This window comes from Lytechinus pictus, chromosome 11 (assembly GCF_037042905.1).
Source record: "Lytechinus pictus isolate F3 Inbred chromosome 11, Lp3.0, whole genome shotgun sequence".
Taxonomy (NCBI): Eukaryota; Metazoa; Echinodermata; class Echinoidea; order Temnopleuroida; family Toxopneustidae; genus Lytechinus; species Lytechinus pictus.
In genome coordinates, this window is record NC_087255.1 from 19,729,701 (window position 1) to 19,744,355 (window position 14,655).

Sequence of the window (14,655 nt, forward strand, 5' to 3'; positions counted from 1 at the left end):
AATGGAAACAAATTTATGAATTCACAAGGTGTGTCGTATCGTTTAACAACGGGAATTAAAGGAGAATGAAACCCTTGAAACCAGCTGAATCCATATCAAAGAGAAAAATCAAAGAAACATGTTGTTGAAAGTTTGAGGAAGATTGAATGCATAATAAGAAAGTTATGAGCATTTGAATATTGAGATCACTAATGCCATGTTGATCCTCCCATTGGCAATGCGACCAAGATCTGTGATGTCACACACGTACAACTCCCTCATTACTTTAGTACTTATTTCACTTATAATTCTCACTTTTATAGAGTCTATCACAAGGTGAGGTGTTCTCTTTATGAGAGGACAAGTACAGAGGTTTCACAACATTATATCATTGATGAATCGTTTGTCATATGATTAGAATGAGCAAAAAGAGATGTTTTGGGGTATATTTTCAGTGTCCAAAAGGGGAGAGTTGTTCATCTGTGACATAATAGATCTTGGTCGCATTGCCAATGGGAGGATCTCCATAGCAATAGTGATCTCGACATTCAAATGCTCATAACTCTTCTATTGCTAGTCCTAGTTTACTCAAACTTTTGTTGATCTTATTCTTTGATTTTTCTGCTTTCACAAAAGCTAACTTGCTCCAAGAGTTTCATTCTCCTTTAATGAATTAGAAGTTAGTACCCCCGTCCCCTACTCGGAGTCTTTTACCCTTTTTACACACGCTAAAATTTCCTTAACCCCGTACTATAGGTGGGGCTAAATGGCAATTTAGCCCCACCTATAGTACGGGGTTAAGCTTAGCCCACTTTCTTTTTACACAGCATTTTTGCAAAGTGGGCTAACCCCACCTTTAGTACGGGATTATTTGGCCCTGCAAAAAAGCAGGGTTATCCCAGCAATTGCGGTGCTAAGAGCGATAGTACGGGGTTAAGATCGCTAGTGTAAAACGAAAGTGGGCTAAGCTTAACCCCGTACTATAGGTGGGGCTAAATGGCAATTTGGCCCCACCTATAGTACGGGGTTAAGGAAATTGTAGCGTGTGTAAAAAGGTACGAGTGAAGTACTTGTACTACGAATGATCGACAAAAACCACTAGTCCGGGGTTAGCGAGTTTCGTGTGTGAAAAGCAAGCATTCCTTATCCGGGGTTAGCAATAACAATTTGGCATGTGTAAAAAGGAAAAAAAATAGTACGGGGTTAAGGATAGTACGGGGTTAGCGATAGTCCGGGGCTAAGAAAATCCTGTGTAAAAAGGGTATAAATCAACACAATTGGATATATGTGAGAGGGTAGGAATGTAAGAATGTTAATATTCATAATCCCTTGTGATAGTAAAAGTACATCTTAACCAACAAAAACCGAGGAAAATTGTCAGATCTGACAACTTGTCGAATGAAAAATATTCATTCTCCTCAGGACCTAAGAAATAGATAGCCCCAAGATTTAGGAGCATTGATCATCTTTGGTATTTATTATAAATGCAATCTTTATTCTATTCCTTTTCTTCCTGACCCATTCTTTCTTCTGGCCCTATTCAGCTATGGAGTAATTCTCGTTGAAATAGCCTCAAGAAATGAGGTGATACCCGAAGATGATTATCCCTTGGATGAGACGTGGAGACCGCCCTTACCAGACCTAGAAATTGGAGATACTACAGATGATGAAAGGTGTCCATGTCCGACAGATTATCTAGGTGTAAGTACTGAAGCACTATGGGGAGTTTCCGCTACCACTACGCAGACGCTTACTTAAACGTAGAGAATACATTGTCAAAAGCCCTTCATGACAAAGAAGTCTTTGTCGAACATCGGTGAATCAAAACAGCAGTGTTGTCCTGAACTCTGGACAAAGTACAATGTTTTGACAGTTCCGAATCTTACGACGATCTGCTGCCCGGTTTAACAGTTTTTGACAAAGACCTCTTAGCTCTCCATTGTGATTTGACGGGCATTTTCATTTCCTATATTGTATTATCCGTCCCCGTTACAATCAGAAACATTCGCCATTGACTATGAGCTGACGGAAGCCTGTGATGCTATCGGCCTGCATCAACAGCGTTTGTACCGGAATAGGTTTTCTTTGAGAAAAGTCATTCATTGTACTAAAAGAAGTTTCGTTGAACATTCCATGAACCAATCAATTACATAAATAGGCTAAAATCTAAAACTTAAAAAAAATATAGAGAGAGGACCTCTCTTTAACCTCCAGCAAAAAATATTTAAAGCACTGCCAACGGGTTCAGCGGGAATGTTTCACAAATTTGTCCGTTAACTGTATGGTTGTTGATACGTGACACGGTGCCATTTAAAGGGGGGGGGCGAAAATATCCCAAGGAATCACCCCTCTCCCCTAAATAATAGGTTCATTGCCCAAATACACTCTAGCTTGAGCTAAGTATCTAGAAATGCTTAAAAGTTAGGGACATTAGTTGCCAATTCCCCTCACAACCTACGACTGAATGAATGTTGGAATTAATCTTTTGGCATGATGGATATTATTCACCACTTCGCTATAAAAAAATCTGATTGTTAGGAACAGAAAAGCTTACAGTCATATTAATTTATATTATCTAATTGTATTGATTTTGATATCACAGCTAATTGAACGATGTTGGAACATCAACCCCGCCCAGCGTCCTCACTTCTCACAGATTCGGCAGACCCTACACAGCATAAACCCTAGCAAGCTGAGTCCTGTGGACTTGATGATGCAGCTTATGGAGAAGTACTCACGGCATCTCGAATCAATCGTCGCCGAGAGGACGCAAGATTTATTGCTGGAGAAGCAAAAGACAGATAGACTACTTTACAGTGAGTAGCATCCCTATAAACCATGGGCGAAAATCCCCGGGGGGACAGGGGGGACGTGTCCCCCTACTCAAAATAGTAGGGGGGGACACAATATCAAATGCCCCCTACCATTTTTTTTTGTATTTTATGACGGAAAGAAATACATCATTCAAAATCGAAATAAAACATGTATTTTTTTGGACGAGTGGGATGATAAACTTTTTTTTTTGCTTGTCAATCTATTTTTGTCGAAATGAGCTTAAATTTGGGGTGATAACTTTTTTTTTGGCTCGTCAAATTTTCTAGCCCCTTGTCCCCCTTACCTTTTGGGAGAGATTTCCGCCCCTGCTATAAACTATGCATGTATACAACAAAGTCTCTCTTGCACTTTAAAAGAAACTGGACAAACATCTGCAAAAATATGTCGAATCATGGATACGATTGAACTGCAGCAAAAGGTAGAATAGTTCACGATCTTATGAGCAGATCAGACATTATTAGATTATGAGCACAAATTATACAACATAATAATAAAATTTAGATTTTTGTTTAAGGGTCTCGAAACTGAAACTTCTTATCCCTTCTAAAAATCAGTCACTGCAGCAGAAGGGCGGCATGCTGCATTGAACTTCAACGACTAGTGGAATGTTATGAATCCCATTGTTAACTTAAAAACCCACAAGAATCACAGCATCCCCCCCCCCTTCCTAACAACTTCCTGCTCTCTTGAAGATCCTTATGACAATACAGATAATAAAGTATGTGTTTTTGTCACTCATTTCCCATCGTTTATAATTTTGTATTAAACATTGCAATATATACGTGGATATTCTTTCCATAAATGTATTATCATGATTATTCAGGTTGTTTGTAATTCGATGTAATAGAAATCTGTGTAGTGTGGTTTCTAGCACACTTTGGAATTCAAACCGCACGCCGTGAGGACAAAAGTTTCTACAAGAATTATGATGGTGATCATTCTCATATTCCAAGCGAATAATTTTAGACCGCACGAGCTAAGGAAAGGAGCATTCATAGCAACTGGCGGTTGTTTTAGTTTTGTTTCTATTAGTGGTATCTATTTTCTGCGAGTGTTGTTTGAAAGTTCATTCTGCCTTTTGGAGCAAGCGGTCGTATATTTGCTCCGGAGGAAAAATACCTCATGTACCACAATTTTGTATCAAATAGTGTTTTTATTCAGTTTTTTTTTCACCTGGAAATTTAAATGATGTAAACATCGCGTTTCCCTTTGAGTGCTTAATAGTTTCCTAATATCAGTTTCTATGTAAACCCATTTCGTTCAAAACACGAACCACAATCGTAAATACCTTAATCGATATTAAAACCCCTCTGTATAAATATGACTCTGTGTTATTATCTTAATTAAAACCAAGCTCTGTATTGAATTCTATCTCTGCAAGATTTCTCTGGTAGTACTTGAGCAAGACTTGTCTATTTTAACCATGTCTAACATTATCAAAGTTTCTTGTCACTCTCACTTTGAAAAGTTGCTTTCTTGCATGAAAAACAAAATATCCGTCGTCACTTTTTTTTCCTCACTTCTGACTGTTTGTTATCTGACTCTTTTTATCTCTATCTATCTCTATCTCTCTATCTAGGTATGTTACCACAGCCAGTAGCAGACGACTTGAGACAAGGAACTACTGCTAAGGCGGAACAATATGAATCATGTACTATTTTCTTTAGGTAAGTTTGATATACTCGATAAGTTTTCATTGTTTTATTTTCATTTTCTTTTTGTGCAATTCGTCTTTTCCTGCATTGAAAGTTTTTTTACTTTAATACATGGCAGATTGATGAGTTGTATCTCCGTAACTTTTCAGTATTTTCTTGTTTTTAATGAACAAATTGATATCAATAATTATATCAACATAAATATAATGTCCCATGCCAGTAACGCAGAAATAAGTATAAACTAAATATATATTAATTTAAAAAAAACCGATCCCCTTTCTCTTCCTTTATTTGTCAATTCTCTTAAATCTGATTGGTGAAATACTCAAATGAGTCAGTGATAACAACTGCACTGCATTTTATAATTCTAAAATACTCACGATATTGGAAAGTGCATTCATTACGTATGTCAGTAATCTAGTAAATAAAACTATGCTCGTATCCATGGGCCATTTTGAATGTCAGTTTGTTGTCTTCAATATGTCAAACCCTTTCATGATTTTCCACAATGTCAAACTAGATGAATAGAACCGGAGTAAGGGTTCAACCTTGTGGGACGCCATTATTGATTAGAAATTTGCTTTTCCGATAAAACTCACATAATCTACACAATTTTCTAATCCCGATAATTCTGACATTGTTTGTAATCTTTGCAGCGATATTGTAGGTTTCACAAGTCTTTCCAGTACGAGCTCACCGTACGAGGTGGTAGCACTGCTCAACAAACTCTATGTCACTTTCGACTCAATTATTGACAACTATGATGTCTATAAAGTCGAAACTATTGGCGATGCATGTAAGTTCTCATTGTAATTGTTCACGTATTCTTTATGATATTGTCATTGGATGGGGAGATCATTCCATTTTAACTCTTTGCACGCTGAATTAATTTTGGGGGATAATAATGACAATTGTTTCCATGTTATTTTCTTTAATTCAAGATTTCCGTATTACAGCCTTGATACTAATAAATATCATATAGATGTTATCCGAGAACTACTGCCTTCTCTAATTTGAAAGTAGGGGAGAAAACTAATTATTACGATTGTTGAATTTAATTGTACAAATGTGCAAGATTGCAACACCAGCGTGCAAATGGTCAATGAAGTGATTATGTAGTATATACGAATAAATCATCGTTGTGATGATGAAATAGGTCAACAATACTCAAACATTTCTATAATGCATATTTGAGATTTTGTACTACTGTAACTGATGTCGTTAATACAGTGAAGGTAAATTGCTATCACGTCAATGTTACCGTTGCAATATCCAAATTGGAAACAGACTATACAGCGGAATATAATCATGATTGATAATTGCTACCCCTGGTGATATAACAATTGCCTCTACTGCTACCGACTAAAAACGACTGCAACTACTACTTTTTCGGTTGCTGTAACTGCTGTCTCCACTGATATTTCTACTATTCATAATAATAATTCCAAAATCCATTAACAACAATTATTACTGGTATGCTTCTGCTGCTATACCACTACTCTCGATCATTATTGTGACTTTTACTTCTTTTCACTCCTCTCTCCAGATATGGTGGTATCGGGAGTCCCGAAAAAGAACGGTCACAAGCATGCGGGAGAAATTGCTAGTATGGCCCTTGATCTGGTCGAAGTATGTGAGACATTCGTCATCCCTCATCGGCAGGACCAGAAGCTAAGGATTAGAGCGGGAATCCATTCAGGTTGGAATGTCTCACTTTTCACTTTGATGTCTTCAGTCGAATATAATTATAGGAAGATTTCGTATCCACTACGCAGACGCTTTCTAGAACGTAGAGATCTTCTGTCAAAAGCCCTTCTTGACAAAGCAGTATTCGTCGAACATTGGTGAATCAAAATAGCAGTTTCGCCCGTGACTCTGGACAAACGACATATTTTAAATTTTTCGTCAGCTTAGAATCTTAGGACGATCTGCTGTCCCGGTTCACCAATTTTCGACAAAGACCTCTCAGCTGTTCGTTATGATTTGACGGGCATTTTCAGTGTATCTTCTATATTCTAGAATCCGTTCTTCTTCTTCCGTTGAGTACAGTCCTCTTTACAGAGTATAGTCGTACTTGGCTGAGGCCGCAATCACAAAAACACATGACATTTGGTGCAGTTGAACAAAACTAAACTAAACTATATTGCAAGTAAAAAGATGAATCTCAACTGGAGAGCTAAAGGAGGGTGAGTGGTTCCAGGTGGCTCCTGAAAGACTAAGTTGAAAGAGCCAAAACCACTGTTGAAGGCAGGACATTCCACAAGCAGATGGTACTTGGGAATAAGCTGTGTTGGTAGGAGAGGATTCTACAATGCTGTTGTTTGAATTGTAGGCAATGTCCTCTGGTTGGTTCAGACGAGGCATACAGAAAAGGTGGTGCAACTGGGATGGCAATTGGACCATTGACGATTCTGTACATCTGTTTCTGTTCCGTTTCTGTTGCATTTGCGAAAACTCGCTATTTCTGCTATTGAGATTATTGATTCGTATCGAAAGGTTATGAATGAGAAATCCGAAATTACTTTAGAAAAAAATCCACGACTTTCCGACTACAATATTGAGTTAACTATCAGAAGGACATGGCCAGCAAATTTGTTCTGTGATCTGCTCTATCTTACTCTCTCTCTCTCATTGACTTTCGTCTATCTTTTGCTCTCTCGTTGCCTCTCTCCCCACTTGCTCCACGCATTTATTGTTAGTATTGCAGATTATACCTCAAACAAATAGGCCCTAACAACGATGACTACGGAACCGGAGGACTGGGGCTTTAGCACCCGCCCCTACTTTTTTTCAGTAATGTAATACAAAAAGATGACGATGGTTATAAATTTGTTATTTTTAAAAATCGTTCCGCGGTCTCTGGAAACATCCCATTCTTTCACCTATCAATAGAAACAAATGCGTTTCTTTCTTTGCATCAAGATAATGAATCAAATCAATATATCTATCCATATTAATGCTAATACGATATTCTCTCATATTTCTTCCCCAGGTTCGGTGGTAGCGGGAGTGGTCGGCCTAAAGATGCCTCGATATTGTCTCTTTGGAGACACCGTAAATACAGCCTCTCGGATGGAATCAACAGGAGAAGGTATACAAAATTTCAAATAAAAATCGCGCCAGAAATCTGCAGCATGCCGCGGTGAATTTGCCGATATCGATATGTCAAGAGGTCATAGTTATTTGGATGATCTAGGCTCTGACAACAAAACAAATCTGAAGTAAATATATATGAACGATTGTTCTAATTTACCATCCGTAACGATCATGACTCCCAAAGTGACCTCTCATGTCCACATCTGTATGTTATTCTATCCATTATGAAGTAAATCCCGATCACAAAAATCAATCCTTGAACCTTGAAGAAGCAGCTCTTCGAAGTTAAACTGGGATCATTCCATGGGCATGGCGGTAACAACGGCAGTGATGCCGTTATTAAGATTGCAAAACGTACACAGGGATTCAAAATGATGAGAAAAACGAAAATGATCTTTTTTATAAAGGATTTTTGAGATTCGTTGAAGAACTGTGACGTCATGATCCAAGACGTGTAAAATACAGAACCTAAGCAAACAAGATGTCAGGTGAAGAAAAATACTGGATGTCGCCCACGAAAGTAATCGTCGTTGAGCATTCCTCTTGATAATACCAAGATGGAGGAACACCATATCAATCTGTATTCCACTCCTGTATTTTTTCGCAATCCCATTTTATGCTCATAGCGAAGACCATGGCCCTTATGTGTAGACTTTTCCCAAATTGACTCAATGTTATTACATGACAGTCACATGCACACGTACAAACCTTTATCATGTTAATTGCTTTATACTGTTAATGGTCTATCAGGGCTCAGCTAAGCTATTTCATTCATGCGTTACGATTCAAATAATCGTATTGCTGTTATCTGAATGGACAAGATTTACAATTCAGACACTGTTCAGATTATCTCCCGTTTACCGGGACATACCCCCAAGATTTAAAAGCCAGATTCCGTGTTCAGATTATTTCCCGCTTACCGGGACATACCCCGGAAGATGTCCCGGTAAGCAGGAGAACATTCGGGGGGGGGGGATATAGTCTGAACGCTCGAGAGAAAAACTCCCGTCTCCCGTTTTCTTCCCCCGGGTTTTTTGGACGGATAGGGGACATTCCGATGAGGAAATGGGGCGCAGCGGGTTTTTTTTTTCATTAGTGCACACGCGCGAAATGCGGAGACCATTAACTACTTCGCCAGGCATGGCAGTCAGCCCGAGTCAGCCCCCACATGTCCCCCTGCGTTCGGGGGACGTGTGGAAGCTCCGTCATAAAAACTATCATTCGTCCCCTGGTTAGCGGGGAACAGTGTGAATCGCAGGGGTATCCGCAAAAGAACGTTTGTGAGTGGCATTAGGACAATGGAATACAACAGCATTTCACAGGTGGAGGTAATAGCTGTTGCTCAATCCTAGTTAGACTGGGGTATTTTGAAGACTGAAAAGACGGGGAGGGGCATAAAGCCCCACCCCCTTTAAAATAATCAGCACGTACATCGCCCATGACGTAATCTAAAAGTTATTATACATGAGTAAGCTAAAATCATTCTCATTCATTTTAATTGATTAATTATACGAACTTATACGTGAAATTCGAATTGAGCCGCAAATCTTTAAAGGAAGCTCATAAAATGTTTTTTTATATCGAAAATTTCTTCAGGATGTTTATTAAATATAAAAAATTACCGTATCAAAATATATTATCAAGTATAAGTCTATTTAATTGTTTTCTGAATTTCTTACGCATTTTTATTATTTTAGTTTTAGAATTCCATCGGGTTTCTTTGGAAATCGTCGATGAGATTATTCCAGTCATCAACAACAAAAATGTATTGATTTTAACCAGTAAGACTAAAATAATGAGTAATGAATTTAGAAAAGAACAAAATTTCCATTGGATTTGTACATGAAATCACGTTTTGAGCCATTTTCGGTCTGACGTGCACTTGCATGTTACGCAATTTTGAAACCGCATATCCGGGCGTCGCAAATTTGATCTAAAAAAAAATGGGGGGAAACTTTAAAGACAAAAAATCTTTCAGAAATGATTGAAGTCGATACAAAGCAATTCCCTTTGAAATTGGTGATAGGTTGTATTCTACAGAGAGGACCTTTCCTTCGTTTCGGAATGATTTTTGACCAAGAATGGAAGGAAAATGCTGTCTTGTAATACAACATCAAGAGGAAGAACATTATTTTACTCGTCTTCGTTTGTATTGTTTCTATTTGTCTAATGGTAGTGTATCTATTGCTCCCATTGTACAGCACTCAAAATCCAAGCAAGTGAATTCTGTGTCAATCTATTACAAGAGCTGGGTGGCTACACGTTATCTGAGAGAGGGGAAATGCCAGTGAAGGTAAGTACCAGACCAATGTATTTCAAATCTTTGTATGAATCCATGGTTCAATTTGGAAATGTTTGCCTCAAGTGTCATGGATGTGGTAACAAAAAAAAAAGCACATAGCTAGTTTTTGCAATTGCCACTGGGACGGGTTCTATAACATAGACAATCTATTGGAATTGCCTATCAAATCACAATGAACAGCTAAGAGGTCTTGGTGGAAAATTAGTGAACCGGGACAGTTGATTATTGTAAGATTATGAGCTGACGAAAAATTAGATATATGTCATCATCGAGAGTCCAGGACAAACTGCTGTTTTGATTCCCTGATTTTTGACAGAGATTGCTTTGCCATGAAGGGCATTTCACAATAGATTCTCTATGTTGTAGAATCCGTCCCAGTTACGATTGCGAAAAATACCTTATATATCCTCTTAAAGACGAAGGGGCCGCCAACCACTCTAGTATATTACCAATTGTAAACTCGCAAAAGAAATTTGCTATTGATTGCCAATCTTTTCTTGCAACACCCATTAAGACGCTTCTACCCTTAATCGGGAAGAGTCTACCCCCATGTTGCCGAAGTTTATGTTTAGATCCACGAGGCATTATCTTGTATATACATTATGTATTTGACGTCATAATCACATAGCGCCCTCATTCAGAGGATACGCGTAAACGGAGATGTCAGAGATAAGCCAGCTGCATATCACCAAATGAATACAAGGCAATGCTTTCAGCCTCTAAGATGGCGACACGATGACGTCAGTGCATAAGGTCTGTTGCGAGAGTTTCGTCCTTGACTCTCAATTGTCAGTTTATCTCTTTTACTGAGAAACTAAGTATTTATTCTTCTCATAGCTACTTGAAGAACAACATTCTAACTTTTTCTATACGATAACCACGATCAAAAGAACCCTTGAAATAGGAGCTCTCCATCACCTTCAGTCCTTCGGTTATCATTTTGCTTGTTGCTAGGTTTGGTCCTCTCTGATTGCAGATGATCATGTCCACGTTTCCCTTAAAAAATGTTATTGAATATATAACCTTATCCTTGATTTTCATCCAGGGCAAGGGGGTAATGGTCACGTACTGGGTGGAGGGGAAGACGGAACGGAGAAGCAGCGGCTCAGACGACATCAGAGCAGACGCACAAATCATAGACTTATCGCCTTCGCCGCACCATCACAAGATGGAGGCCGAGGAGGACCAACATGCGCAGCCTCCGACTTACCGACAAGTCACAAAAAACAATTTAACTGCCAATAGTGTCAACAGTGTGTACCTGGATGAGGACGATCCGGCGAATAACAATGTCACGACGCCGTTACGCGGGCCGGAGAACGGCGACGCCATTAACATGGTGAAACCCGGAGTGAAGAAGCCGAACTCGCCGTCGGGCGGAAACAGGAACAGCCACATAACACTTCCGGGTGAGCTTATAGATTTGATCTCTGAGTGCAATCATGGTTTTGTCGGGGACCCGGAGGAGGTGGGTGCATGCGGTGACGATGGCGGGAAAGAAAAGTCTAAATTTGCAGAGGATATCTTGTAGACATAGATAGACATAGAATTTCCGCTATGATGGGAGTGAGTTTTGCTCAAGCAATGAAAAGAAAAAAAGTTTGAAATAAAAAAGAATACTTTCAATTAACTTTTTCCTTTTTAGGCTGCTGATAAAGTACTTATGATTAGGTAAAAACTATTATACACCTAATATAATCAAACAACAATAACAACAGTGTCCCGTAACTCATAGTTTAGCGATCATCGTGGAGGAATATCTTTACGATTGATGCCCAGAAAGTACATTAAATCGTGAAAATCAAGCGTACGTTCAATCGCTAACCTATGCGTTACGGGAATCTGACGTTATTATTATTTGTTTGGCGTCACCTGTGCATGGGAGGCAAAAAGCGAATTGAATCGTTATTGGGGCTGTTTATATCATGGGGTATAATACTTCTCTTAGAGTTAGAATATGACTGCAATGAGTGGCGGATCCAGGATTTTCCAAGTGGGGGATTTTGAAGAGGAAAAATTTGACAAGCTCACTTGCGTATGCATGACATATTCCCCTATGAATATTTGTTGTGCCTCTCAAGGGGGTGGGGCCATGCTGGAAGTGCCCCTATCTGGATTCGACACTGACTACTATAATGATATATGATTAAAAAGGCCTATTTAAGATTTTTTAAACGCATATTTCATGTGCATTTATGAAAAAAGTGCATTGAGTACCAAAATTGTTATTGTAATTATGGAAATGCGTTTACAATATTTGTTACACGGGAAGAAATATCTTAATTGGTACTGAGTAATCTAGTTGTACGAAAAATTGCAAGTTTGGGAACAGTTTTATGAAACACTCAACTGGATCCGGGGCCTGGGCGATTAGGAAATCGTAGTAGGGGGGGGGGGGGCTTTGGGTTTTGATTTGGGTTAGACGGCCTTTCATTGAATTGTGATCAGAGTAATGTTTGTAAAATGAAAAAAAAAATATTTGAATCTTGATTACCCATGAGTATAGTCTAACTCTATAATTTTATTTTTCCTAACTTTTATCTTATGTGCAATATCGTGTAATTTATTTCCTTATGGCCTTATTTATATCTTCCCCGTTAGAAATGCTTTTAAATGTACTTTGTCAATAACATATTACTTACTTAATCAAAATACTGCAACTAACTTGGTCTTTTCCCTTTTGATAATCTGTCAGATGGTAAAACGACAAAAATAAGTAAGTGCATGAATGTTAAGAAATATGTTTTATTTTTATTTGCCCATTTCGGCATAAAACTTGTATCAATTTATATATGTAAATGTGTAGAATCTGGTTATGTAAGGTGGAATATCAAGTATTTGGCACACCTTACCTGGCTTAGTGTATTCCTGCATGTTAATCTGATTTATTTATGATTTATACACCACCCACAAATTGCAACATATTTTAATGAAAGTTAAATTGATCATGCATGTATGAATGACGCTGGTCATTTGATTAAATCTAAATGAGGCTGTGATAATTTGTTTTTTAAATACCAAGTTTATTTTAAAATACTTTCTACCCAAATCATGAAAATTACACATATCTTTAATACGTAAATATCCACTATGATTTCGTCTTACTCATTATTGCACTGATATTAAAAGAATGCTCAATATCCTTGTAATTATTTCCTTTTGGAATGAAAGTGAACAAACAAAAGATATGATGGACAGCAAATGACGTAGAATGCTCCCTTCATAAATGCATGCAAATACAATTGGAAGCAAATTGAATTGTTTTAGTTATATGCCATGCTAAGATGATTATCAAAATTTTGTGTGTGCGTGTGTGACCAAAATGTACGTAAAAATACGATATAAGAATACCAGTAAAACCTGGGATATTCATACAATACTTGATATAATGAAGTTGACGGTTGGTATTCTCCCTTTGGCTTCTTATTCCCATTACATTGAAAGGTCAATTTAACAGATTATTTGACATTTAGTACATTTAGCTGTGCAACGAGATTGCAACGGATGAGTAAGGAAAATATGGTCCGCTTATTCGCTAATATTCTCAACCTAAAAAAACGTCCTCACAAATGTTCCCACAATTCATATTACATTTCCATTTATTTGAATGCAAAATAAAAGAACACTGTCGAATAAAATGCCTTGCTGACGGGCATAGGTGCCGTGGCCGGGGATCGAACCCCGGACTTTCAAATGTCTAGTCAGGCGCCATAGACCATCCGGCTACGGCACCTTCATATTCTCGACTTGGCAAACGCTATGAGAATAGCTCTTAGAGAGTACCAACCAACAATATCGATGTATCCATAATGCACTTGTGACTTAGTTCAATCACCACTTTTCCTTTTTTATTCCCACTTCATTTTTCACCTTTTTTTTCGTATAGAGACCCACTCCAACAATATTTCTTTGCCAGGTATAATACATGTGATATCTTCTGATAGCTGTCACTGCGAGATATGGGCCCCGTCTTACAAAGAGTTACGAATGATCCGATCAATCGCAAATTTTGAAAGCCAGCAACGTCATTATCTAAAATAAGTCTTTGTTCAACATATTTTTTAGAAATGATGCATATTCATACATTGACCGTTTTGTTGTCAATTAAGTATGCTTCTTTTCGTTTTCAAAGGACGTTGTGCAAATTTCATTAAGAAAAAAATATGGCATTGATGGATTTCCATATACTTGAGATTGATCGGATCAATCGTAACCCTTTGTAAGACGGGGCCCAGGGGAGCGTTTCATGAAAGGACTTGTCAGACGTTTTATCCGACAAGTACTGTTTTATCCGACGGTTACTATGGCAACAGTGCCTCTCGGCCAATCATAATCGAGGAAAGATGTCAGACCTGACAACGTGTCGGACGAAAATGTTAATGAAACGCTCCCCACATGATTCTTGGGTACCGTCTTACAAAGAGTTGCGATTGATCAAATAAACCGCAACTATGGAAAGCCAGCAGCGTCAACATCTGTTAGGCATGTTTCTTCAAAAGATTTTCTAGGTTTGCTGTATATTCATACGTTCATTGTCTTCTTGAAAATTCAGCGTGCTTCTCTTTGTAAACAAATTATGAAATAGATGGATTGCCAAGATCAATCGTAACTGTTTGTAAGACGGTGTCCTGATTTCCTGTTTTGTCTTGCACACTACGACATATCTTGGAAATCTCTTTCTTCCCTTCAACTCGTCAATTCATATAATCAGAAGTGAATAGTTTCTTTCCGTTTCAGCTCTGGATATCTCTGCTCTATTCTTATGTAATCACATGTCAGAACATTCAA

The 14,655-nt window shown here is 38.2% G+C and overlaps 1 protein-coding gene across 3 annotated transcripts in view; it reads left to right on the top strand.

Annotated features, from left to right (window-relative positions):
* Positions 1-14,655, top strand: part of LOC129270940 (atrial natriuretic peptide receptor 1-like) — a 34,103-nt gene that overhangs the window by 15,857 nt on the left and 3,591 nt on the right. Inside the window, exons 8-17 of one of the 3 annotated variants that reach the window (XM_064106932.1) lie at positions 1,524-1,680; positions 2,582-2,795; positions 4,394-4,481; positions 5,126-5,265; positions 6,016-6,168; positions 7,462-7,560; positions 9,767-9,858; positions 10,913-11,276; positions 12,563-12,583; positions 13,754-13,783. In XM_064106932.1, the coding sequence (XP_063963002.1) occupies positions 1,524-1,680; positions 2,582-2,795; positions 4,394-4,481; positions 5,126-5,265; positions 6,016-6,168; positions 7,462-7,560; positions 9,767-9,858; positions 10,913-11,276; positions 12,563-12,583; positions 13,754-13,783 (1,358 nt within the window). The remainder of the gene's footprint in view (positions 1-1,523; positions 1,681-2,581; positions 2,796-4,393; positions 4,482-5,125; positions 5,266-6,015; positions 6,169-7,461; positions 7,561-9,766; positions 9,859-10,912; positions 11,277-12,562; positions 12,584-13,753; positions 13,784-14,655) is intronic. The other 2 variants (XM_054908280.2, XM_054908281.2) reach the window with 2 other exon arrangements.